Source organism: Heteronotia binoei, chromosome 21 (genome assembly GCF_032191835.1).
Source record: "Heteronotia binoei isolate CCM8104 ecotype False Entrance Well chromosome 21, APGP_CSIRO_Hbin_v1, whole genome shotgun sequence".
Taxonomy (NCBI): domain Eukaryota; kingdom Metazoa; phylum Chordata; class Lepidosauria; order Squamata; family Gekkonidae; genus Heteronotia; species Heteronotia binoei.
The window spans coordinates 7,618,065-7,645,463 of NC_083243.1; the positions used below are offsets into that span (position 1 = coordinate 7,618,065).

The 27,399-nt window shown below is 47.0% G+C and overlaps 1 protein-coding gene across 4 annotated transcripts in view; it reads left to right on the forward strand.

Moving 5' to 3' along the window:
• The window catches only part of FERMT2 (FERM domain containing kindlin 2), a 146,155-nt gene that overhangs the window by 87,140 nt on the left and 31,616 nt on the right, over positions 1–27,399 (forward strand). For 2 of the 4 annotated variants that reach the window (XM_060261112.1, XM_060261113.1), the window contains exons 4-10: positions 4,464–4,496; positions 5,612–5,837; positions 5,982–6,084; positions 9,649–9,756; positions 13,365–13,499; positions 19,845–19,894; positions 23,322–23,446. In XM_060261112.1, coding sequence (XP_060117095.1) covers positions 4,464–4,496; positions 5,612–5,837; positions 5,982–6,084; positions 9,649–9,756; positions 13,365–13,499; positions 19,845–19,894; positions 23,322–23,446 — 780 coding nt within the window. The remainder of the gene's footprint in view (positions 1–4,463; positions 4,497–5,611; positions 5,838–5,981; positions 6,085–9,648; positions 9,757–13,364; positions 13,500–19,844; positions 19,895–23,321; positions 23,447–27,399) is intronic. The other 2 variants (XM_060261114.1, XM_060261115.1) reach the window with 1 other exon arrangement.

Below are 27,399 nucleotides of genomic sequence, written 5' to 3' on the forward strand. Positions count from 1 at the left end.
AAACCCAACTGCCGATCAATGTATTGGAACTATGAGCAATACGCCTAGCCCTATTATTCTTCACCGATCAGGTACAGAAACAGCACGTACTAAGTAAGAACAGACAATGTGGCTGCAAAGTCCTGCCTGAACCATCAGGGGGGCTCGAGGTCGTCAGCTCTGTCCAGGGAAGCAAAGACATTATTCAACTGGGCAGAACACCACCTTCTTTCCATCAGGGCAAAACACATCAAGGGCATTGCCAATGTTCAAGCAGATTGGCTCAGCCGAACAACCATACAACCAGGGGAATGGAGATTAAAGACGTCAATATTCCAGCAGATAGTCGAACAGTTTGGTCAACCTATAATGGACCTGTTTGCTTCTCACGACAACTACCAGGTAACAACCTTTGCACCAGATTTTTTCACCTGGCTGTGGCAGCGGTGGATGCACTGACAGTGAGTTGGCCTCAGGGCCTACTGTATGCCTTTCCCCCAATTCCGGTGTTATCAAGGTTTCTTCAACAGGTACAACATCAGAAAGCACAGGTCATATTAGTAGCCCCGTGGTGGCCATGATGCCCATGGTTCTCATCTATCCAAAGGCTATCAACCACTCAACCTCTCCAGCTAGAAATTGTTCCACACATGTTGACGCAGGGTCCAATTTGGCATCCACATCCAGATTGGCTGCAATTGGCCATGTAGAAATTGAACGGTCTACATTCCTGAAGTTAGGTTATTCTTAAGAGATCACTGACACATTATTGGCCTCCAGAAAGAAGTTCACCATTAGAATTTACAATACCACTTGGAAAGCTTTTCATAGGTGGTGTTGCAGAAAAGCAAAAGATCCACTAAGTCCATCAATTCAAGACATATTGGAATTCCTACATGATGGATTACAATCTGGACTGAAACCAGCCACCTTACGGAGACAGGTAGCAGTACTATCTTCCATATTGGGACTGATACAAGGTAAAGATTCCTCCAAGCATGCACATGTACAGAGGTTCTTAAGGGGAGCCACCCTCAAGTGCCCTCCACAGACTCATAGGTTTCCGACATGGCGTCTATACACTGTCTTGTCCGCACTCACTAAAACACCCTTTGAGCCTATTCAAGGCATTTCTCTAAGATGGTTACGCTTAAAGACAATCTTCTTAATAGTGATCGCTTCAGCAAGAAGGGTGTCGGAGATCAATGCACTGTCTGTAAAGAAAGAACTTTGTATTTTTCACAAAGACAAAGTAGTTCTTCGTACAGATACTACTTTTCAACCCAAGATTGTGTCAAAATTTCACAAGTCTCAAGAACTTCACTTGCCATCATTTTGTCCAGACTCTAAACATCCTAGGGAGCAAATGTGGCATAACTTAGATGTCAGACGCTGCCTAAAAGCATATTTAATCAGGACTGAACCAATCCGGAAAACGGATGCCATGTTCATTAACATTGCACAACCAAGATTGGGCCAAAAGATGTCAACTTCAGCCATCAGCTATGCTATTAAACAACGTATTGCGGAAGCCTATAGAGCAATGAAATTAGAAGTACCCAGAGGTATCACAGCACATTCAGCTAGAAGTGCTACAACTAACGTAGCCTTTAACAATTATGCTTCGGTAGGCGAGGTGTGCAGGGCCGCAACATGGTCCTCTATCTCAACATTTGTCCGACACTACAAATTAAACTCCTACACTTCAGCAGAAGCAGAAAGGTTTTACAACATGTGGTCCTAGAAGAGAGCGATGCCCCACCCAGTCATTAATTTACTGCTATAGGAGATCCCAAGATGGCCTCCGACTCAGAGGGAGAACGACCATTGGTACTTACCGTGAGGAGTCATTCTCCTCTGAGTACAGGAGGATATCTTGCCCACCACGTTGCATCGCTCATACTAGGGTCTATTCTACTATATCTATTCCATTTTCTTCTGCTGCTCTACAGTTCTTTACAGTTCCTTATGTTATGCTTTTTGCATATTAACTGACTGTTATTACTGTTTCCTTATTGTGAGTAAGGTTGATAGTTTAGAGACTGCTTATCTGAGTATCCCAACTGAGGAGATTTGGGTGCTCCAGGGTCAAGGAAGAGGAAGAAAAATTATTCTATTTCCTGCCTCCCTGACAAGATGGTGGAAAGCACCCAAGATGTCCTCCTGTACTCAGAGGAGAATGACCCCTCACGGTAAGTACCAATGGTCATTTTCGTGGATGAAGTCTGTGAAATGCTTAACCTTCTGGTGGAAAAGTGAAAACAGCACACTGGTGCTTTGAAGGTTTCTTGTCTCCATCATGGTTGCTCATCATGTGGCAGCCATGTCATGTGCGTGGCTTTTCATACGGATCCAAGGAGGTAGCTGTTGGTGGGGACGACATTACTGAATGTATTCAAAACAAAGATGACCCTGAATTTAAAATGCCATCTCCTAAAAAAAGGTAGCAGTGTAAAAGTTTTGTTTTTAAAAAATCGAACCGTAAGCAGTATAAAATAGGAACACATGAAGCTGCTTTATACTGAATCAGGCCCTTGGTCGATCACTATTGCCTACTCAGACTGACAGCAACTCTCAAAGGTCTCAGACAGAATTCTTTCACGTCACCCACTGCCTGGTCCTTTCTGACTGGAGATGCCAAAGATTCAACCTGGACTTTTTGCATGCCAAGCAGATGCTGTACCACTGAGCCATGGCCTCTCCCCCAATCAATAACATATGATTGCGGGGGGGTGGGGGTGGGGAAATAATTACTTTCACTTTTCGAACCTCTTTGCGTTGTAGCACTTCAAAGGTAGGTTAGGATCGTGCGGTTTCAGATTTTTAAAAGGGACAAAACTGGCTTTGTTAACGCTCCACCGCCAGAAACAAAAGGCTGAGATAATGACAGTCCAACTGGCAATGCAATCCTGAACAGAATTACAGCCTTCAAAATCCATTGAAATCAGTGGGCTTAGAAAGGCATAACTCCCTTGCCCATGCAGTGTTAACCCCCACACCCATGCTTTCTGTAAACTAGGAAGCCACATGTTCCCCAGGAGACTATTTTATCACCAATCCTGCAGGGACGTCTTATCCTTCCCTGTCTAAAATGTCCACTAATTCAGTACAACTACAGCTTGTGTTGTATTAAATTGCTGTAAAACCTGCAGGTTTCGGGGAGGAGGGGTGTTATTCCTTACCTGGAATTTAAAAAGAGAGATTTGAGCTACTAGGCAACTCCGGCATGAAACACAAAAGAAATAAGTGCCAGTTTGGAGTAAAATTCTGAGCCAGGAGCATGGGTCAGTCAGTTCTAGTAGAGGAGCAATCCCATCCCTGCCATTCCCACCACTTCTTACCATTTGCCAGGCAAGGAACTTGAAGAACATCAGAGCATCAGAAGAGCCCTGCTGAATCAGACCAGTGAGGGTCCATCTAGTCCAGCATCCTGTCTCACACAGTGGCCATCCAGTTCCTTTGGAGGGCCTAAAACAGGGCATAGAGGCTGAGGCCTTCATAAAAACATCAGAAGAGCCCTGCTGGATCAGACCAGTGAGGGTCCATCTAGTCCAGCATCCTGTCTCACACAGTGGCCAGCCAGTTCCTTTGGAGGGCCAACAACAGGGCAGAGAGGATGAGGCACATCACCAGAATCCTGCAGGATCAGACCAGTAGTCTACCCAGTCCAGCATCCCATCTCACACTCTGGTCAACCAGTTCCTCTGGAGGGCCAGCAGCATGGCATAGAGTCCAAGGCCTTCGTAAGAAAAGCCCCACTAATCAGACCAGTGAGAGTCCATCTAGTCCAGCATCCTGTTTCACACAATGGCCAGTTGGTTCCTCTGGAGGGCCAGCAACATGGCATAGAGGCCGAGACCTTTCCCTGATGTTGCCTCCTGACTCTGGGATTCCAAGAATTAATGCCTGTGAATGTGGAGGTTCCTCTCAGTCCCCAGGGCTCATAGCCATTGATAGACAACCTCCATGAATCATTTATTCAAGCTCATATTTGGAAGGGACCGCTGGAGTCATCTAGTCCAACCCTCTGCCAGTGCAGGAGCTATAGCTGTGATATCCCCAACAAGTAGGTAACCAATCTGTACTTTTAAAAATCCTCAAACGGCAAAGCATCTACTGCAGTTTTCAAAGCCAGCGATTCTATATAGCTCCTCCTTTCTTTCCTGTAAACTTCTTTTGAGGCAAGCGCTAGAGCACCATCTCCATGTAATGATGGTGCTTCCAGCTTGCGCCAGAACTCCACTAAGTACCTGTTTCTCTCCCCTCACCCCCATTTTCTGCCAGCTGGAACGCAGTATACATCTGGCTGCTTTGCTGGGCACTTAGAAGAATGAATGTATGCAATGTGTGAGATGAAGGATTTGCACATACTACATGCTGGACTGCGCTCTTGATTATCTCTTCTTTGCCTTTATTTCACCTCTGTCACTTACTCCACTTTCTTTCTTTGTCTCCACTTGTCTCCTTTCTTTCCTTCTCTGTAGGCTCTGATGTTCTTTACATCGGACCCGTGAAAGGTGAGCCTCACAAACAGAACTCCCGTGTCTCCTGTAACTTTTCTGTGGCTGCTTTTCTTTTTCTCACTAATGCATGAAACTGGAAAATTTTTATGTCACAAGACAGTCTCGGTTGCTTTGCCCCGCCTATTAGGACCTGAAGCGATTTGGACACTGTAGAAACTGCTGCCAAGGTCTGGGAGCTGAGGTTCCCAAGACTTCTTTTCTGTGAAGTAAATATTTAGAATTATTATCCACAGGGCTTTTTTTTTGTAGAAGGAACATCTTTGCATATTAGGCCACACACCCCTGATGCAGCCAATCCTCCAAGAGCTTACAGTAGACCCTGTAAGAAGAGCTCTGTAAGCTTTTGGAAGATTGGCTACATCAGGGTTGTGTGGTCTAATATGCAGAGGAGTTCCTGCTATAAAAAAAAGCCCTGATTATCCAGTGTTATTAAAACACACTTGGGCTGTGTGTTAGGGTTGTAGGACCCACATCAGCTCTGTAGGTGCAGGATTTCAAGTCGCCTGTGCTTGTGAGTCCTTGTTTCTTATGTAGAGCAAAGTCTGAGTCCCTTGGAACGTTTTAAGACCAACAAAGTTTTATTCAAGGTATAAGCTTTTGTGTGCATGCATGCTTCTTCAGATACGATGAAATGGAAATTACCAGTCCATACATATGGTAGAGGGTGGGCCATATATATGGACTTATATCTGAAGATTTTGCATGTACATGAAAGCTTATATCTTGAATGAAATTTTGTTGGTCTTAAAGGTGCCACTGCACTCAGACTTTGTTCTGCTACTTCAAACCAACACAGCTACCCCACCCGGTAGTTTCTTAGGTGGTAAGTGAAATCATGGTTTTCAAATCTTCCTACCATTATGGAAAACTCATGAACGCCAGTGGTCATCTGAAAACACAAGCCCTTTCTCAAAATGTTCATGGGAATCGGGGAGTCAGAGATGAGCAATGTGAGTTGCCGCCATGAAATTTTGATATTTCTTTTCATTTTTTTGCGGTTTTCTATCAGTGTTGAATTGTTGTGCGGCCCTCTAGTAAGACCTGCTCTGTGGTGATTAATGGAAAATGCCAAACATCAACTATATGCATTTGTTCTTCTAACCAATTAGGGAGCATTTATTCAAGCCCAGGACTTTATAGCAAAACCATGACGCCAACTTACGATTCTCACGATGGAAGCCCTTTATCACCAACTTCAGCGTGGTTTGGAGATAGCGCTTTATCAGAAGGGAACCCGGGTATTCTTGCCGTCAGCCAGCCAATCACCTCTCCAGAAATTCTGGCAAAAATGTATAAGCCGCAGACGCTTCTGGATAAAGCCAAGATCAACCAAGGGTAGGTTTTGATGCTTTTTTAAAAAAAAAAAAGTGGTTTATATTTTTATTTATTTATTATCGCCCAAAATTTATATCCTACCTTTGATTGTCTTATAACGACTAAGCGAGCAGCTGTTTGACATGATGTGTGAATGATTGGCAGGTGGTTGGACTCTTCGAGGTCCCTGATGGAGCAAGATGTGAAAGAGAATGAAGCCTTACTTCTCCGGTTCAAGTACTACAGCTTCTTCGATCTGAATCCTAAGGTACGCAAGTGTGCCTGCAAACTCCAGTGGGGTTAGCTGTGTTAGTCTGTGGCAGCCATGTCGGTCTGTCAGTGTTAACATGCCAAAAAGAGCCAGTTTGGTGTGGAGAGCCACTTTGGTGTGGAGAGCCAGTTTGGTGTGGAGAGCCAGTTTGGTGTGGAGAGCCAGTTTGGCGTGGAGAGCCAGTTTGGTGTAGTGGTTAAGTGCGTGGACTCTTATCTGGGAGAACCGGGTTTGATTCTCCACTCCTCCACTTGCACCTGCTAGCATGGCCTTGGGTCAGCCATAGCCCTGGCAGAGGTTGTCCTTGAAAGGGCAGCTGCTGTGAGAGCCCTCTCCAGCCCCACCCACCTCACAGGGTGTCTGTTGTGGGGGAGGAAGGGAAAGGAGATTGTGAGCCGCTCTGAGACTCTTCGGAGTGGAGGGCGGGATATAAATCCAATATCTTCATCTACCTCACAGGGTGTCTGTTGTGGGGGAGGAAGGTAAAGGAGATTGTGAGCCGCTCTGAGACTCTTCGGAGTGGAGGGCGGGATATAAATCCAATATCTTCTTCTTCTTCTTCTTCTTCTTCAAAAAACACAACAGTGTTTTCATTAGAAGTGTGCTTGTTACGCCCACTTATAAGGGTAGTTCAGCAGAAGGCTTCAAAGCATTCTGCCTCCGTCGATAGTTCTGCCTTCCAGACTTTCTACATTTCTTGCTTGATGAGGGAACTCAGTGCAACCTGCCTCGAAGTTCTGATACTTTGCATAGAGCTATGGTGCAGCCTCATTTGGAATACTGTGTACAGCTCTGATTGCTGTGACTTGGAGAAGACATCAGAGAGCTGGAGAACACGCAGAGAATGGCAACCAAGATGACTAAGGCGTTGTTGGCAGGCCTTGGATTCAGCAGGAGCTCAGCTCCTGAACCTTTCTGAGAGTTCCCCCCTCCTCCTTCCTACCTTGTCCATTGAATAGTAGGTGCAGCTACATAACAATCCCTGGATGAGCTCCACCACCTATTTTTCTACAAAATGACCCCCGCTTGTAGGAAAGGCACTCCAAGGAGAGGCTAAAGTGTCTGGGGCTTTTCAGTGTAGGGAAAAAGCAAAAAAAGGAGAGGCATAACAGAGTTTTGTAAAAATATGCATGAACTAGAGAAAGTGGGTTAGAGAACTTTTTTCTCCATCTCCCATAGTACTAGAACTCCAGGGAGACCCGTTGAAGTTGATTTGTAGCACATTCAAGGAGAAGAAAAGGACGTACTGGGAGGGGCCATGGCTCAAGGGTAGAGCATCTGCTTGGCATTCAGAAGGTCTCAGGTTTCAATCCCAGGCATCTCCAGTTGAAAAGGACCAAGCAATAGGTGACTGGAAAGACCTCATCCTGAGGCCTTGGAGAGCCACTGCCAGACTGACCTTGATGGACCAAAGGTCGGATTCAGTAAGGCAGCTCATTGTGTGTCTGTGTGTGCTGCTTCACTCAATAAGCATTTAAAGAGTAAAATTCATCTTATGTGGCTATAGTATGGCTGTGAGTATACATTGCTTCAGAAGTGAATTAGACAGAGACTCATGCAGTCTCTAGCCTCTAGAATGTAGCTTCTGCTTAAAAACCTCCAAAGAAGAGCCCACCATCTCCTGAGGAACAGGCTTCCTCAGGAGGTGGTGGGCTTTCCTTCTTGGGGGGCTTTTAAGCAGAGGCTAGATGGCCATCTGACAGCAGCGCTGATCCTGTGAACTTAGGCAGATCGTGAGAGGGGAGGGCAGGGAGGGTTTCATCAGTGCTTGCTTCTTGTGGCCCTTTCTTACACTCCCAGGGAAATGTTGATTGCCACTTTGAGGTCAGGAACCCAATTTTTTCTCCAGGCCAGTTTGACCAGGGATGGTTTTCTTTGCCATCTTCTGTGCATGGAGCAGGCGTCACTGGGTGTGTATTGGAGGAGGAGGCGAGATAGTTGTGGGTTTCCTGCATTGTGCAGAGGGTTGGACTACATGACCCTGAGGTCCTTTCCGTCTATGATTCTATACTAGCTGCAGTGGCTAAAGAGAATTTCCATATTCAGTTGGTGGGAAACTTTTGAATGCCAGTGCCAGAAGTAAGTAAAGTAAAGTAAATTTATTTTTATATCCCGCCCTCCCCCGCCAGAGGCGGGCTCAGGGCGGCTCACAGACATGGAATACCATGATTTAAAAACACAATCTAGACAAAACAAATTTAAATACAATTCAATTACATAGGTTAATTAAAATAAATAAAACAGTTGTTATGGATTAAAATTAGGTTAAGGTGCTATAATTCACAATCATACATAAGATGGCTAGGTGGCTATAGGTCAGTTTAGCCGGGTTCTGTCTTAAAAGCAAGCTGAAAGAGAATGGTTTTGCAAGCCCTGCGGAACTGATTCAGGTCCCGCAGGGCTCGCACCGTCTCTGGAAGTTGATTCCACCATCGAGGGGCTATTGCTGAAAAGGCTTGCTCCCTGGTTGTCTTCAGTCTAGCCTCTCTTGGCCCAGGGATTTTTAAAAGATTTTGAGAGCTGGATCTCAGTGCTCTCTGGGGAACATATGGGGAGAGGCGGTCCCTAAGGTAGGCAGGTCCTAGGCCTACCTGTGTTAGGTAAACAATAGGGTATTTTTCATTTAGTGGGCATGAACTGGAGAACTGTGGGCATGAACTAGTGGGCATGAACTGGAGAACTGAGCAAGCTGCTAGTCCGCATGTGCGAGTGGAATTAGCATAGGCAAGACACACAAAGCAGATCTGATTGCTCTTTACCCCATGAACACAAGCAGTTCTTCTTCTCCACCCTACCAATTGAAGAGCTATCTTGGAGCACTTCTGATTAGGCAGGCATTCTTAATAAGAAAAAAGTCCGGATTTACCAGATGTTCTTCTCTGCAGCATTTAGAACTTTTGGTCATGTAAATTTTTGATGGTGTTGGTGTCTATATCATAGCACTGATGCTAACTTCTGATTAATGAACAGGCTTGTAGATATAGTAGGTACAACTAGGCAGGAAGTCATCACTGACCATGTGATTTGGGGCAACTGTTACACTGAAAGTATCGGTCTATCAATAAACGTAGTTTTGTATCAAACCTGACTCGTCATTGAAACCGCATGCTTGACAGACATTGATCTGGCAAGTGAAATTGGGGTATTTCAGATTCATATGGTCTTGAGCTAAGAAGTAGAAACTAATGGATAAACTTATGGAGTGGAGGTCCATTAGTGGCTATTAGCCACAAGGTATAGATGGAACACTCTGTCTGAGTCAGTGATGCTCTATATTCTTGGAGTTTGGGGAGGTGGCAACTGTGGGAGGGCTTCTGGAGTTCTGGCCCCTCTGGTGGGCCTCCTGATGGCACTTGGGTTTTGGCCACTGTTTTGGACACATAGTGTTGGATTGGGTGGGCCATTGGCCTGATCCAACAGGGCTTCTCTTATTTCTCAATGCTTCCCCCCCCCCTCATTCTTAATTACTCATTTGTTGTGACTTTCAGTTGCAAATGGGCATAGATGGGATCTTTCCTTAGGTGGGATGGTATACCCATTGCTTTGATTATGTCCCCACAGTACGATGCAATCAGAATCAACCAGCTCTACGAACAGTCGAAATGGGCTATTCTTTTGGAAGAAATTGAGTGCACGGAAGAAGAGATGATGATGTTTGCAGCTTTGCAGGTAAACGGAAGACCAGAGCTCCAGACTCTTTAATGTCCCACAAGAATAAATGATTTTTGGCCATCTTTTCATACAGCGTCCATAGAAAGCGTTGGAGTTCTCAGCCTATTGCACTCAGAGCGTTCAAAAGCTTTGCCCTGTATTCCTCCGGGAGCCAGAACGTTTTGTTCTAACAAAACTTGGCTTGTTTCCCCGCCCAGCAGAGTTTGCGTGAACCTTTTTAGGTAATTTAAAATAGATTGCCGCTTACTATGTCTCATGCAAAGGAATTTGGATTATTTTTTTTCACCAACATGTTTGTATCTATCTATCTTTTGGGGTTGGCTTTTAAACAAATGACAAATATGCTAGGGTTACTGAACCACGAAGTCTTGGCACCGAGCCTCTTAAGCAGCTGGAGTTAATCCCTGGACTTTCCAAATATATGTGTATGTATTTCTTTTTTTGGGCTGCTTTATGTGCCATATCAGCCACACAGATACAGCGCTTAGAAACTCCCAACAGCTATCTCAAAAATGATTGCTTCTGCTACGAACTCAAGGTCTGTCACATGCCTTTCTGTTCATTAAAGGTTTTTCTGCCCATCGAACTCGAGGGCATCCAATGGAGCTGGTGGGCAGTAGATTCAGGATGGACGAAAGGAAATACTTCTTTGCGTAGAGTGATTAAAATGTGGAATTTGCTGCCAGAGGATGCAGTAATGCCAACAGGTGTAGACAGCTTTAAAAGGGGATTAGATAGATTCATGGAGGAGAGGTCCCTCAGTGGCTTCTAGCCATGGTAACTAAAGGAAACCTCCACATTCAGAGGCAGTAAACCTCTGAATCTCCATGCCAGGAGGCAATATCAGGGGGAGACCTTAGTCTCCATGGCCTATCGTTGGCCCTCCAGGGGAACTGGTTGGCCACTGCATGAGACAGGATGCTGGATGAGATGGACCGCAGCCTGATCCAGTGGGGCTCTTCTTACGTTGTACCCTGAACCAATACTCCCTCTAAGCTGTGGAGTCTTGTGAGCAAAACTTCTACTTTGTGAGTTACTAGCATTAAAGTTGTGAGTGAGTGATTTGGCTACTTCATAAATCAGTTTCAGGGTTCCAGAGGAGATCTGGGTAACAACAGGCCAGTCAGTCTGACTTCAATACGGGGAAAGTTGGTAGACACCATTATCAAGGACAGAATGAGTAGGCACATTGATGAACACGAGTTATTGAGGAAGACTCAGCATGGGTTCTGTAAGGGAAGATCTTGCCTCACTAACCTGTTACATTTCTTTGAGGGGGTGAACAAACGTGCAGGTGGCTTTAAGTTCCCCTTTCACAGAATGTCTTTTCATAGTAGCAATGGTTTCTGGACAATTTAAAGGATATCCTAGCCCATCTTCCTCCCTGGGAAATACACAGATGTGTTCAGCCACAGGTGTGTGCAGCAAGCAACATTTTCTGTGCTAAATCTGAAGCCCTTTCACAATATGGGACTTCCAGCCAAATAGAACAACCTGCTACATTAGGGCTGCTGGTCAGGAAAATGGGCGTTTAGCCATGTAAAATATAATTCTGCGGACTTTCCTAGCTGATAGTTTTACCTATGCGATGGTACAGTCAGTACGGGAACCAGTCATCATGGAATGGTTTCTGCCGTAGCTATAAATGCAGACTTCATTTTCTTCCGCATGTTTGTTGCAGAGCATAAAAGGGAGAACTAGACAATCCCAGTTCTGCTAGAATTAATTTTTCAGTTATCAGCCGGTTGTCCCTCATGGCAGCAGGTTAGGACAACTGCCCATTCCTGAGGGTTCCCAATAAGAACATAAGAGAAGCCATGTTGGATCAGGCCAACGGCCCATCCAGTCCAACACTCTGTGTCACACAGTGGCAAAAAAATTTATATATACACACACACTGTGGCTAATAGCCACTGATGGACCTGTGTTCCGTATTTTTATCTAAACCCCTCTTGAAGGTGTCTATGCTTGTAGCCACCACCACCTCCTGTGGCAGTGAATTCCACATGTTAATCACCCTTTGAGTGAAGAAGTACTTCCTTTTATCCGTTTTAACCTGTCTGCTCAGCAATTTCATTGAATGCCCATGAGTTCTTGTATTGTGAGAAAGGGAGAAAAGTACTTCTTTCTCTACTTTCTCCATCCCATGCATTATCTTGTAAACCTTTATCATGTCACCTCGCAGTCGACGATTCTCCAAGCTAAAGAGTCCCAAGCATTTCAACCTTTCTTCATAGGGAAAGTGCTCCAGCCCTTTAATCATTGCCCCAAAGATACTGGAAGCATCTTCCGGATTCTGTTGAGTTGCTGAAAACATTGTAAGACAGAACTTTTACTCAGGGCTGTTAGCTGGGGGGTGGGGTAACATTTTCCGAGGGCTGCTCAGCCGACAGTTAATGTTTTGTTGTTGTTTCTAACATTTTGATAGATAAAGGTTTAAAGTAGTCTGGGAGCTGGTTTTTAAGTATGTTATTAAGAAGCTGCTTTGGGGTACATTGCAGGAGAAAGATGGGGTAGAAGTAGAAGCAGAAGAAAGAATACAGGCAAATTTGCATGTGTGTGCCGTGTGGGTGTTTCCTGGCTGTGAGGTTGAGGGCAACCAAGATGATGAGGGAGTTAGGCCATTTTCCCTACGAAGGAAGAGTCCGGTACTTTGCAGTTTAGAAAAGAGACAACTGGGGAAGGGGATATGATCAAGCGTTACAAAATTATTCACGGGTCAGGGAGAGTTGACAAAGAATTTTTTTCTCTCTCTCTCTCTGCTAAAATACTCTTTAACTCAAGAGCATCCAATGAAACCGATGGGTGGTAGGTTCAGGATGGACAAAAGGAAACACATCCTTACACAGAGAGTGGTTAAATTGTGGATTTGGCTGCCAGAGGGTGGCCCACAGGCATAGAAAGGTTTAAAACGGGATTAGACAGATTCATGGAGGGCAGGTCTATCCGTGGCTACTATCCATGGAACCCCCATTTCGAGAGGGAGTCATTCTCTGAATCGCAGAGCTGAGGCGACATGAGGGGAAGACCTCAGCCTCCGTAGTCTGTTGTTGGGCCTCCAGAGCAACCAGTGGGCCATTGCGTGAGACAGGAGGCTGAATGGGACCACCGGTGATCTGATCCAGCAAGGCTCTTGCGTTCTTATGGACTGTCTTAATGGGCAGATATCATAGCAGGGATGTGTTATCCCATGTGGCTGCCAGGCTTTCTGATAAAAGAGTTTCAGAATCTTATGTCCTTGCCAACATAAGCAGGTGAGCTGAAAGTGGTAAGGAATGAAAGAACGTGCTTTGTGGCCCAAAGCAACTGAAACTTAACAGAGCCTTCACCATTCCAGTCTCGAGCATCAGCGTGCTTAGTTGTTAGATCTATTGTTATGCCTGGCAGAAAAATCTTTCCCTGCAGGTGCTCTCCAGGTGTGGTTCTTGCCACATGAGTGGCAGGTACGATTTGAAGAGTCAGTTGCAACTTTTGGGTTTGCATCCACATGTTTTTCTGTTTGCTAAAGTCTGATATCTGTCCCAGCAGTCTTCGGCTTTTGGCTCCCCCCCCCCCCCCCATCTACCTGTTTTGTGATTCCTGGCTTTCCTCTGCTTTCATTTCAGTACCACATCAACAAGCTGTCGATCATGTCCTCCGAAAATCACTTGAACAACAGTGACAAAGAGGTGGATGAAGTGGATGCTGCCCTTTCGGACCTGGAGATTACTCTGGAAGGAGGGAAGACGTCCACAATTCTGGTAAAAACTGTGTTCTCAGTCCCACCCTAAGGACCTCCCTCTGTTAGCCAGGCTAGTAGTTTTAAGGCAAGCATTCACAGAGGGGGCAGGCAGGGGTGAATAGTTACTCCCCCTTCTAACTACTCCAGGGGTGTGGCTTATCTTGTACCAGTTTGGTGTAGTGGTTAAGTGAGCAGACTCTTATCTGGGAGAACCGGGTTCGATTCCCCACTCCTCCACTTGCACCTGCTGGAATGGCCTTGGGTCAGCCATAGCTCTGGCAGAGGTTGTCCTTGAAAGGGCAGCTGCTGTGAGAGCCCTCTCAGCCCCACCCACCTCACAGGGTGTCTGTTGTGGGGGAGGAAGGGAAAGGAGATTGTGAGCCGCTCTGAGTCTCTGATTCAGAGAGAAGGGTGGGGTATGAATCTGCACTTATTCTTCTTCTTCACTCTCGGAAGCTTAGGCCCTGAAAACCTTGTTGATATGTTGCGATCCGCCTTGAGCCCGTTTACGGGAAAAGACGGAATATCTTCTTCCCACAAAGAACCTACATATTAAGATTTGATGACTTGAGGGTTATAACAGTAAAAAAAAAAGAATATAACAGATTATTATTTAACCCTTTGAACCTTTTAAAAAGTCATTTTAAAAATTGTTAAAAGATTTACAGTTTGGCCTATTTGTCTTGCTTCTTGTGTTCTTTATAAACCTGGGAACAGAACCTAGGCACCTGTCTTGTCGTCTGGTGGTTGCTATCTGACAGAAGATAATCTAATTTGAGTTTATTTTGATCTGCCAGGGAACCCTTCCCATTGAACTGATCTTTGCGTACTTTTTTTTCTCCTTTCCTGACATTTTGTGCAATGTCATATTAAACCTGAGTTCCAGTTCCTCCTCCGCAAATACTTATAAAGCAAACGGGAGCTGTGCCCCAGTCACTAATTTATGGACAGCTCCATCCATGTTAAGTAAGGCTTGTGCTGGCAAATGCCCCAAATGGGTCTTATGTGCCTCCCAATACGTATGAGAGTTGATGGAAGGGCATGCAGATCTGCTTCTTGGTTCTTGTCTTAGAGTTTCACCAGCCCCAAAACATAGAGGTGGGGGTAGGTGTGTGGAAGGGCATTTCATCCATTGTGTAGGTGCAGCCCTCTGATTCCCACAGTCAGGCCTAGATATAGACAAGCTGGAACGGGTCCAGAGGAGGGTGACGAAGATGGTGAGGGGTCTGGAGACCAAGTCCTATGAGGAAAGGTTGAAGGAGCTGGGGATGTTCAGCCTGGAGAGGACGCGGCTGAGAGGTGATAGGATCACCATCTTCTAGTACTTGAAGGGCTGTCCTGTAGAGGATGGTGTGGAATTGTGGCCCTGGAAGGTAGGACCAGAACCAAGGGGTTGAAATTAAATCAAAAGAGCTTCCAGCTCAACACCAGGAAGAACTTCCTGACCGTTAGAGTGGTTCGTCAGCGGAACAGGCTTCCTCCTCGGGAGGTGGTGGGCTCTCCTTCCTTGGAGGTTTTTAAACAGAGGCTAGATGGCCATCTGACAGCAATGAGGATCCTGTGAATTTGGGGTAGATATTTGTGGGTATCCTCCATTGTGCAGGGGGTTGGACTAGATGACCCTGGAGGTCCCTTCCAACTCTATGATTCTGTGATTCACTGAAGATGCTGCTTCAGTAGGTGGACAACCTCCTCCTGAACCACAGCAGGTGGTAGGTAGGCCCAACAGTGTCATTATTATTGAAGGAGAGCCAGGCCTTACACTGGCCAGCTGTCGGGCAAGGGAAGTACAAGGCACGTTTCCTAGGACAGAGAATCATAGAGTTGGAAGGGACCTCCAGGGTCATCTAGTCCAACCCCCGGCACAATGCAGGAAACTCGCAAACACCTCCCCCTAAAGAGAGCAAGACAAGGAGAGACAACAGCTTCCCCACCACCAATTTTCACAGGAGGTGCAGTTCTTGTAAGAGGTCAAGACGAGGGGAGGGGCTGTGGCTCAGTGGCAGAGCATTTGCTTTGCATGCACAAGGTCCCCAGTTCAATCCCCAGCGGTGGAGGTGCCGGGGGTTTTGCCACCCCCGGCTGACCCCTTGCGCATGCCCCGTCCCTACCCCCCATGGGGGTCTTTAAATGAGGGGTAGGTGAAGGTTGCTGCCACGCTGCCTCATCCTCCCGCCTGGTACCTGGGCAGATAAAAGAAGTGGTGCTTTGGAGTGAGGCTGCACTGCCTCTTTTGTCTGCCTGGGTCCTGGGTGGGAGAAAGGGGTGGTGACCCCTGCCTTAAGAGGCCAACAAGAGGGACGGTGGCTCAGTGGTAGAGCATCTGCTCGGGAAGCAGAAGGTCCCAGGTTCAATCCCTGGCATCTCCAAAAAAGGGTCCAGGCAAATAGGTGTGAAAAACCTCAGCTTGAGATCCTGGAGAGCAGGGGAGGGATGGTGGCTCAGTGGTAGAGCATCTGCTTGGTAAGCAGAAGGTCCCAGGTTCAATCCCTGGCATCTCCAAAAAAGGGTCCAGGCAAATAGGTGTGAAAAACCTCAGCTTGAGACCCTGGAGAGCCGCTGCCAGTCTGAGTGGACAATACTGACTTTGATGGACTGAGGGTCTGATTCAGTAGAAGGCAGCTTCATATGTTCATTTTCAGGGTCAGCATTTTCCCTCTGCTTTAATCCATCCGATGACATCTTGCATTATTACCTGTGCATCCTGCGTTCTTCCTTTGCAGCGCTCCTCCTCTCTTCTGAATGAGAAATAAGGAACTTTATCTTCATCCCAACTTGCATCTGACCAAGCGAGCTTTGAATCTTGAAAGCTTCAGTACTGATACTCTTGTGGCTCTCTAAGGTGCTGCTGGACTCAAAAGCAAGTAGGAATGGGGATCCCTGCGCCCTTATATCCCCGTCTGAAAGTGAGTGGCACGTTGCGAAGAAAGGCGTAGGGATACAGAGGAACCAGGCAAAATGTAATCCGCTGGATCAGAACAGGGGAGAAATGCTTAGGGGCAGAAAATTAGCATCTTTTCTTACACGTGTTTTTCATCTGCTTAGCTGTTTCGGTGGCCCTGATTAAGACCCAAAGGCAGGATATAAATAACTAATGTGATATAAATAATATGTTCACAGGGAATGGAGCCTGGGGCATGCTGACCGCAGGCCTATTCAAACAGGCCTTGGGAGCTGGCTGAGGAGGAACTGCCCAGGACTTCTCCAACCAGGGAGAGTCTGGGAAGAGAGGAAAAGGTCCCAGGGTGACCGAGAACCTCCTCCCCTCTGTATTTTTGAGACCCTGGAAGGCCTGCAGGCTCTGCCAAAACAGCTCCTGCTCTGTCTGTCTGCCATCAACCCTGTACCTAAACAGGGGAAAGCCCGCTTCAGTACTCTCTGGAATCGTGCACATATTTAGACAGATGGAGAAAGAAAACGTTCCATTGGCAAGGCAGAGCTCGGCTCCGCACGCAACCTGGTGGAATTCCTTTGTCTGAAACGTGAGAGCTGCTGAGATCTGCATCCATTCAGTTCTACAGTTTCAAGGAATGCCCTCGCCAGCCACAGCAAGACCCTGTTGGCGTGGGGCTTTTGATTTCTCAGCAGCTGTGGGTGGGGGGAGGAGTAAGAATGAACAGCATCTGCTGCCAGAGGGAGGGGGCTGAAGTTCAGCTGCAACCCCTGAAGCAAAACTGTAGTTTGCCACTGTAAACCAAGAGCTGCTATTTTAAGGACAGCACACCGCAGAGAAAAGCACAGGAGAGTAGACAGACTGAAGCATGGGTGGGCAGAGTTCAGTCTTTCATAGTCTTTTGTAGATGCTGAGTTGAATTTATAAACTGAGAGGTTGCGGCTCAGTGGAAGAGCCTCTGCTTGGCATGCAGAAGGTCCCAGGTTCAGCCCCCAGCATCTCCCATTAAAAGGACCAGATAGCAGGTCAGCGTATCATAATGACCCTGTATAAATCGATGGTGCGGAGAGCCAGTTTGGTGTAGTGGTTAAGTGTGTGGACTCTTATCTGGGAAAACCGGGTTTGATTCCCCACTCCTCCACTTGCACCTGCTGGAATGGCCTTGGGTCAGCCATAGCTCTGGCAGAGGTTGTCCTTGAAAGGGCAGCTGCTGTGAGAGCCCTCTCCAGCCCCACCCACCTCACAGGGTGTCTGTTGTAGGGGAGGAAGGTAAAGGAGATTGTGAACCGCTCTGAGACTCTTTGGAGTGGAGGGCGGGATATAAATCCAATATCTTCTTCATTTGGAGTACTGTGTGCAATTCTGGTCACTGCACCTCAAAAAGGATATTATAGCATTGGAAAAAGTCCAGAAAAGGGCAACTAGAATGATTAAATGTTTGGAACACTTTCCCTATGAAGAAAGGTTAAAACGCTTGGGGCTCTTTAGCTTGGAGAAACGTCGACTGTGGGGTGACATGATAGAGGTTTACAAGATTATGCATGGGATGGAGAAAGGAGAGAAAGAAGTACTTTTCTCCCTTTCTCACAATACAAGAAGTCGTTGGTGTTCAATTAAATTACTGAGCAGTCAGGATAAAACGGATAAAAGGAAGTCCTTCTTCACCCAAAGGGTGATTAACATGTGGAATTCACTGCCACAGGAGGTGGTGGCGGCTACAAGCATAGCCAGCTTCAAGAGGGGATTGGATAAACATATGGACCAGAGGTCCATCAGTGGCTATTAGCCACAGTGTGTGTGTGTGTATATTGGCCACTGTGTGACACAGAGTGTCAGACTGGATGGGCCATTGGCCTGATCCAACATGGCTTCTCTTAGGTTCTTATGTGACACAGAGTGTTGGACTGGATGGGCCATTGGCCTGATCCAACATGGCTGCTCTGATGTTCTTATGTGACACAGAGTGTTGGACTGGATGGGCCATTGGCCTGATCCAACATGGCTTCTCTTATGTTCTTATGTGACACAGAATGTTGGACTGGATGGGCCATTGGCCTGATCCAACATGGCTTCTCTTATGTTCTTATGTGACACAGAGTGTTGGACTGGATGGGCCATTGGCCTGATCCAACATGGCTTCTCTTATGTTCTTATGTGACACAGAGTGTTGGACTGGAGGGGCCATTGGCCTGATCCTACATGGCTTCTCTTATGTTCTTATGTGACATAGAGTGTTGGACTGGATGGGCCATTGGCCTGATCCAACATGGCTTCTCTTATGTTCTTATGTGAAAGACCTCAGCCTGAGACTCCCAGAGAACTGCTTCAGGTCTGAGTAGACATACTGACCTTGATGGACTGGTTGTCTGGTTCAATATAAGGCAGCTTCATATGTGTTCATAATCAGCATCTTCATAGGGGAGGGACGGTGGCTCAGTGGTAGAGCATCTGCTTGGGAAGCAGAAGGTCCCAGGTTCAATCCCCGCCATCTCCAAAAAAGGGTCCAGGCAAATAGGTGTGAAAAGCCTCAGCTTGTGACCCTGGAGAGCTGCTGCCAGTCTGAGAAGACAATACTGACTTTGATGGACCAAGTGTCTGATTCTATATAAGGCAGCTTCATATGTTCATAGCTGGAACACAGCCCATCTGTGCTGAGCTAAAACACAGCTAGTCTGTGCTAAGTGACGTTGAGTTTGCATTCAAGTGCTTAAAACAGCGGTAACTAGAGCGTTCACCTAGTTTCTATCCACCCCACCATAAGGTATGGTTAACCAATCTACTTATAGCCAGGGTGGTGTCATGGTTAAGAGCAGTGGACTCGGATCTGGAGACCCGGGTTTGATTCCCTGCTCCTTCTCCTCCATGTAAGCCTGCTGGGTGACCAAGGGCCAGCCCCAGTTCTCTCAGAACTCTCTCAGCCCCGCCTATCTCTCGGTGCCTGTTGTGGGGAGAGGAAGGGAATTGTAAGTCACTTTGAGACTTCATACGGTAGAGCAAAGCGGGGTATGAAAACCTGCTCTGCTGCTTCTTCCACGCCGCAAGAGCTAACGGCCCTCCTAAACGGGATCAGAAGGCAGAATTTCTCTTAGTGAGGACACACCCCAGCACTAAATGACACACTTCAACAAACTTGCCAGTGCATCTTAAGTAGGACTCTGCCAACCTAAGAACCAGAAGAACAGACTGTTGGACTGAATTAAATACGTGAATTTATTTCTTCATTACAATATCTAAACCCTGCCTTTCCTCTTGGTGTATGACTCTTTAGTTTCTGTCCAGCGTTCTCTAAACGGTGAGCCTTTTGAGGCCCTGTTGCTGTAATTTTTAGGAAGCCTTTTCCTTCTTGAGTGAGGACGTTGCCTCTTCAATAAGCTGAATCACTGTCCCCAAGCACTCCTCCTCAACCCACCCTTCCTAGCGCTGAGTCTTGGTTCTGGCACACGATCGTAACAGCTGCTCTCTTGTTCCCAGGGTGACATTACGTCGATCCCGGAGCTGGCCGACTACATTAAAGTGTTCAAGTAAGTACTGCTTGCCTGTCCCTGGGTTCCTGAGATGCAGAGCCCTACAGCCTAAAGTAGCTTCCAGAACATCTTCTTGGGAAAGTAGTTTTTCTTGTGGGGTTACAGACCACTTAAACATTTTCTGTTGGCAGGAGACTTATCCATTAATGGCGAGGCTTAGCCTTGGAACTTGTGACTCTGCAGAAGGAAGCGTACCCTTTGAGCGTGTGCAGAATGCGTTAATAGTTACTGATACTTTCTCCAAATGGATCTGGATCACACGGACTGCTGCTTCTGCCCTCTTTAGGAGTATCCTTCTTCAGGCAGCTGACCAAAGGTTAAATTATTTCAATTGGCTTTGCTCTGTGTCTCCAATGGATCTGACTCATCACTTTCAAGAGAAGCCCAGAGCAAATAGAAGTGTTAAGCCGGATCCATTGGCGACACAGAGCACAGCTGATTGAAATAATTTAGTGAGCTGCCTGAAGAAGGATACTCCGAAAAGAGGACAGAAGCAGTAGTCTGTTTGCAGCCTTCCCTTGGTGGGCCTTCAAAGATGCCGCTCGACTCGAATCTTGCTTGACAACCATGCATATGATGCCTGATGAAAGGGAGTTTTCAGAGCCAGTTTTGTGTAGTGGTTAAGTGTGCCGACTCTTAATCTGGGAGAACCCGGTTGGATTCCCCATTCCTCCACTTGCACCTGCTGAAATGGCCTTGGGTCAGCCATAGCTCTGGCAGAGGTTGTCCTTGAAAGGGCAGCTGCTGTGAGAGCCCTCTCAGCCCCACCTGCCTCACGGGGTGTCTGTTGTGGGGGAGGAAGGGAAAGGAGATTGTGAGCCGCTCTGAGACTCTGTCCTTGAAAGGGCAGCTACTGTGAGAGCCCTCTCAGCCCCACCCACCTCACGGGGTGTCTGTTGTGGGGGAGGAAGGGAAAGGAGATTGTGAGCCGCTCTGAGTCTCTGATTCAGAGAGAAGGGTGGGGTATGAATCTGCGCTTATTCTTATTCTTCACTCTCGGAAGCTTAGGCCCTGAAAACCTTGTTGATATGTTGAGATCCGCCTTGAGCCCGTTTACGGGAAAAGACGGAATATAAGTCTAATAAATAAATCTCTACGGCGCTACTGGCCTCTAATGTAACTGTTCCACTGCAGAGCAACGTGGCCACCCTCTGAAACCATGCATGGCAGTTGTCTGTCTCATGGAAGAGCTCCTTTTTCTCCCCACCTGCAGTAAAACAGCTCTGTAGTCATGCTGTAACATGATATGGTACCCTGTGCAATTCTTCCCCCTCCTAAAGGCATGAGAAAATTGTATGATGCACAGATGTTTCTCCGCGTGGAGCTCTCACATGTGAGGAGTTTTATGGAAGGAGAAGAGGTATTGGTAGAACTGGGGCGCTGGCCTAGTCAGATGGTGAATCTACACAAATTTTCATGCTCCCTTTCTAAAGCATTGTGTGCACTTCTGCAGATCAGTGGAAGAGCTGCAGGGGTCCCTTTTTCTGTTCTTAATTTCTGTAGCTCCCGTCGCCGCTGAAATGTTTACCAAGCTGTCCTCAAATTAAGGGGCTGTGTTTACAGCTGGAAATACTAGTCAAGTATCTTGGTCTTCACGAAGTGTGTAGGTGGATAATAAATAAGCACCATTCCAGCTGTTTCTGCTCCATCCAAACTGCCAGAAATGACCAGCTTTAGGCCAATTGTGCCGCTCTTAAGTCAGATTTATTTGGATTTCAAGGCATTATTTTTGTTTTAGGGAGAGAGGAAAAAGGAAACGTTATCTTGGATTAAGGCATGTGGAAACTAGCAACAATTGTGTCTGGACTTTGACAAATGTTTTGGCAGCTGTAACTGTCTCTTGCAAACTAATACTCGTCAAATTAAGGCTATGACAAAAAGCTCTGGAATTGGTATAGGGGGGCATGTGGAACACAGCAGGAGAAATATACCAAGTGGGGAAAGCAGTGGCAAGGAAAGAGTATTGAAAAACATCCTGCTCTTCGCTTGGAAAAACATCGAGTCCTGGTCTGACTGCATGCGACAGCTAGATATTTTTGTACCCTCTTATATTTTGTGGGAGTCACAGGATTGCTTTCCCATTGATTCCTGGGTATATTTGCTTGTTGTAAATTCTGTTCTGTGAGCCAGGACTCGTTCGCATTCCAGTTTTAAGGTAGAAGTCAGCATTGTGTCCGGACCTGCCTGTCCCACATTGGTCTTGTCAGCCACCAGCGAGCCTGCAGCAAACGTGGACTATTGCACCCTTCTTAAATCTTCGTTCGCGAAGCCAAGCCGAGAGAGAGAGAGTAGTGAACAGAGTACTAAACTTGGACTTGGAGGGACCGGAGTTTAAACTGAGCGGTGACGTTCACCGGGTGACTTGGACAAGTCACACCTCCTCGCTCAGATTAACTTGAGGATAGTTGCCGGCTTTAAAATGGGCTAATCATGTTTTTTGTTTCCCTGACGTCTTCAGAGGAAGAACACGATCCAAATACAGTCGGCAGACTTTAAAAACGTGAGCAGCGGGATTAAAAAGGAGAAAGCTGGGCTGTGAAATAAAGACAGTCATGTGCAGTTAAAGACAATAACGCTAAGAAAAGTTGGAGGGCAGCAGGGAAAGAGGGCTACCCCCCATGAGATGAATCGTCTCCATAAAGGAAGCCGCTGCCTTCAGTTTTGCAAGGCTGTTAATGATAGGATGTTCTGGAGGTCCTTACTTCCTAGGGTTGCCATGAATCAGAAGGCTGCGGACTAGGATTCTGAAATGCAAGGAAGTAGAGAGTACTTTTAAGACAGCAGGAAGAGGGAGGGACGGTGGGTCAGTGGTAGAGCATCTGCTTGGGAAGCAGAAGGTCCCAGGTTCAATCCCTGGCATCTCCAAAAAAGGGTCCAGGCAAATAGGTGTGAAAAACCTCAGCTTGAGACCCTGGAGAGCCGCTGCCAGTCTGAGAAGACAATACTGACTTTGATGGACCCAGGGTCTGATTCAGTAGAAGGCAGCTTCATATGTTCATATGTAAGAAGGGCTTTGCTTGGTGCTAAAGCAAAAAAAACAACAACAACACTGAATAGGATAGTTTGGCAGCTAGTAGCTACAGGAAGCACAGTCTTCTGGTGAACACAGAGTATGCTTCAGAGCTCCAAGTGCTGCAGGGTCAGGGAGTCTGCTCCAATGGGCATGCAGAGCTAAGAACCATGTCTCTATCTTGAATGGACGCATTGCAGATCCCATCTTGTTGAGAGAGAGAGAGAGAGAGAAAATGGACTATTGCATCCAAGATCACCTAGTGGGCCTCATAGCTAAGTGAGGATTTGACCCTTTCTCTCCTCAACACACTACCGATTATGACAAGCTGCCTCTCTCAGTAGTACAACTACGCTCTTGACTCCACCCCTCCTCTCTGTCAGACCCACTAGTAACAAAGAATTTATTTGACAGGCCAAAGAAACTGACACTCAAGGGCTACAAGCAGTATTGGTGCACCTTCAAAGATACATCTATCTCTTGTTACAAGAGCAAAGAAGAATCCAGCGGGACTCCAGCTCACCAGATGAACTTGAGAGGTGAGCGACACGTGCAGTTTTGGGACATCTCTAGTTTGTCTGTGGTAACATTGGGAAAGGTGGTCAAAAGTTTTATCACGTGCACAACCCCTCCCAAAAATTTTCCTCTTAAGAAGAAGACAACAACGTAGATTTATACCATGCCCTTTTCTCTGAATCAGAGTCTCAGAGTGGCTTACAATCTTCTTTATCTTCTTCCCCCACAACTGACACACCCTGTGAGGTGGGTGGGGCTGAGAGAGCTCTCATAGAAGCTGCCCTTTCAAGGACAAGTCTGCGAGAGCTATGACTAACTCAAGTCCATTCCAGCAGCTGCAAGTGGAGGGGTGGGGAATCAAACCCAGTTCTCCCAGCTAAGAGTCCGCACACTTAACCACTAAACCAAACATTTTTGACATAGTGATGGGGTATGTCAGGGCAGTGACTCACATTCCTACTTAAATGCCACAGTTCTGTAGTTTCTGGTCCCATTTCCAGAGCAAAAGCATGAAGGTTCTTTTAAAAGAAGAAGAAGAATTGCAGATTTATACCCCCCTCTTCTCCCTGAATCAGAGACTCAGAGCGACTTACAATCTCCTATATCTTCTCCCCCCACAACAGACACCTTGTGAAGTGGGTGGGGCTGAGAGGGCTCTCCCAGCAGCTGCCCTTTCAAGGACAACCTCTGCCAGAGCTATGGCTAACCCAAGGCCATTCCAGCAGGTGCAAGTGGAGGAGTGGGGAATCAAACCCGGTTCTCCCAGATAAGAGTCCACACACTTAACCACTACACCAAACTGGCCTCATTATGCTAGTGATGGTGTAGCAGAGGTGTTTCACTTGGAGGGGGCAGCGAAGGAGGAGGGAGAGTTACCCTCTCCCTTTGATTTCACAAGATTCTGAGGATCGCCAGAATTTCTGGGCAGCCTCTTTGTCTTTTGGTAGTTTCAGAGCTTAACTGTGTCATTCTGCTATGTAACAGTAGCCTCTTAGAGACCACCAAGATTTCTGGGATATGAGATTTTGACAGTCAGAATTCCCTTCATTGGATATGAAGAGAGCTTTGATTCTTGAACATTTATATCCCCAAAATCTTGGTGGCCTCTAAGGTGCTACTGGACTGAAATCTGGCTGTTTGCCTTTTGAAAAAGCCTTTTTTTGGAGTTTTAAACAGCAACTAGCGCAGCATGGGGTACACAGCCCCTGAGAGCTAGTTTGGTGTAGTGGTTAAGTGTGTGGAATCTTACCTGGGAGAACCGGGTTTGATTCCCCACTCCTCCACTTGCAGCTGCTGGAATGGGATTGGGTCAGCCATAGCTCTGGCAGAAGTTGTCCTTGAAAGGGCAGCTTCTGGGAGAGCCCTCTCAGCCCCACCCACTTCACAGAGTGTCTGTTGTGGGAGGAGAAGATACGGGAGATTGCAAGCCATTCCAAGTCTCTGATTCAGAGAGAAGGGCGGGGTATAAATCTGTAGTCGTCGTCTTCTTCTTCTGTCTGTTGTGGTGAACACAGTCCCTAAAGATTTGGGGGCTAAAGTTTTAAGGCAAAACCATCATCTGTATTGCTGCAATTAAAAAAGGGGGGAGTCCACAATCTTTCTGTGCTTCTGGAAGGGACTCATTCTGCTCATGCCCGAATGGAAACCAGCGTGAAGCAAAAGCGAGTTACGCAGGATCTATGTTTATGAACATGAACATATGAAGCTGCCTTATACTGAATCAGACCCTCGGTCCATCAAAGTCAGTATTGTCTTCTCAGACTGGCAGCGGCTCTCCAGGGTCTCAAGCTGAGGCTTTTCACACCTATTTGCCTGGACCCTTTTTTGGAGATGCCGGGGATTGAACCTGGGACCTTCTGCTTCCCAAGCAGATGCTCTACCACTGAGCCACCGTCCATCCCCATGTTTGTACAATGAAGAGGTGTGGAAAAAACCCTTGGGAACCCAGGCTCATAAACTGAAGCCAGTGGCATTCGTTAGGAGTTGCAGAATTTCCTTGTCACTTGAGGCATCCCCCTTCCTCCCCCCCCACCACCATTCAGCGCACACACATAGGCTTTGTTCCCTTTGCATGCTGCGTCTGAGATTCCAAAGGCTCTTCTTGTATTCAGCTATAAAATATTCCGTCTTGGAGGGTTGTGAAATGACAGGCATGACTGATATCAAACCCCCACCCCGCATCCCTTTTAAAGCCTTCGGGGCAGAACCAGAGCAGCTGCCAGATGACCTCAGTCTATAGCTACGAGGATCTGAGCTGGGGAAGGGCGCCGTGGGAATACCTTTTTGGGGAGCTTTTTTCCAGCACACTGCTGCTGACAGAGCGTTAAAAGAATTCTGCAAGAAGAGCTGGAAGAGGCCTTAAAAACTGACTCCCGTCTCACAAGGAAATTGATTTCTTGTATCGCCTTCTGTGGACGATTGTATTCAAAGCCTTTGTAGTGTGGATCTAAGCACATTGTCTGCAGTCCCTAAGAGCACGCCGCCCTGGGGCCGTTAGTGTGTCACCGGCTCCCAACCAGCTGCCAGTTAAAACTGTGCAAGTGAAGTCTGAAGGGAGGCACCGCAACTGAAAAGGAAATTAAAGCCACAGTCGCATGCATCCTTCATAACTTAAGTGTATCGGGTTCTGCAAGGCCCCGCTGGAATATGTAGCAGTGGGATTTGTTATGCTGGAATGCCTCTGAATTGCACCCATTCCACAGAAGTAAGTCCCAGTGACTTTCAGTGGAATTTCACTTCTGCGTCTGTTTCCAAACCATATCTCCAGGCTCTACGCCTTCATTCAGACAGCTGCAGGCGTGCATTAGAAGAAGATGATGATATTGGATTTATATCCTGCCCTCCACTCTGAATCTCAGAGTCTCAGAGCAGCTCACAATCTCCTTTAGCTTCCCCCCACCCACAACAGACATCCTTTGAGGTAGGTGGGGCTGAGAGAGCTCTCACATAAGCTGCCCTTTCGAGGACAACTTCTGCCAGAGCTATGGCTGATGCAAGGCCATTCCAGCAGCTGCAAGTGAAGGAGTGGGGAATCAAACCCGGTTCTCCCAGATAAGAGTCCGCACACTTAACCACGACACCAAACTGGCTCTGTGCATTAGTCCCAATGCACAGACGTTCACATCCACACAGATCTTTGGGAGCCTGGCTTTTCTGCCTTTCGGGCTTTTAGAATAAAATCCCTGTTTTTAGCTGTGGAGAAAATGGACTTGGTTCCCCTGTTGTGGTTAACACATAGGCAGCCTTCTGTGCCATTCAGCTGTCAGTGCTTAACACCCCCTCATGCCTAATAGCTGCTTTGATTTCCGCGGATGACAGACTTTCCATGTGTGGGATTCCTTGCGCAGCAGCAAAAAGGCAGGGAAGGGAGGAAGACTGACCAAGTCGCTCTCCCAGGCTACCTCCACGTTCAGAGGCGCTAAACCTCTGAATCCCAGAGCCTGGAAGCAGCACCAGGGAAAAGCCCCAGCCTCTATGCCAGGGTGGCCAAACTTGCTTAACGTAAGAGCCACGTAGAATAAACATCAGATGTTTGAGGGCTGCAAGACGTGAACGTCAGATGTTTGAGAAGTGCAAGGAAGGAAAGAAGATGGGGAGGGAAAGAGGGAGAGGTGGAAAGAAAGCAACTTTAAATGCATTCTCAAAGCTGCTGGCCGATAAGGTGGTGGGGGCTTCAAGGGCCACACGTTGTGCGGAAGAGCCACAGTTTGGCCATCCCTGCGCTATTCCTTGTTGTTGGCCTTCCAGAAGAACTGGTTGACCGCTGTGTGAGACAGGATGCTGGACTAAGGTGTACTGATCCAGCAGGACTCTTCTTAAATTCTTATGCAACGTGTACTTCCCTCGAGCCATCTTCAGTCCTTGAGCTATAATTTGAATTTATTCATTATTTTATTTGTACCCTGGTTTTCCCCTCAGTGGCTTTACCACATTGCTCCCTCCCTCCTCTCTTTTGTCTTGAACGCATGAACCTGCC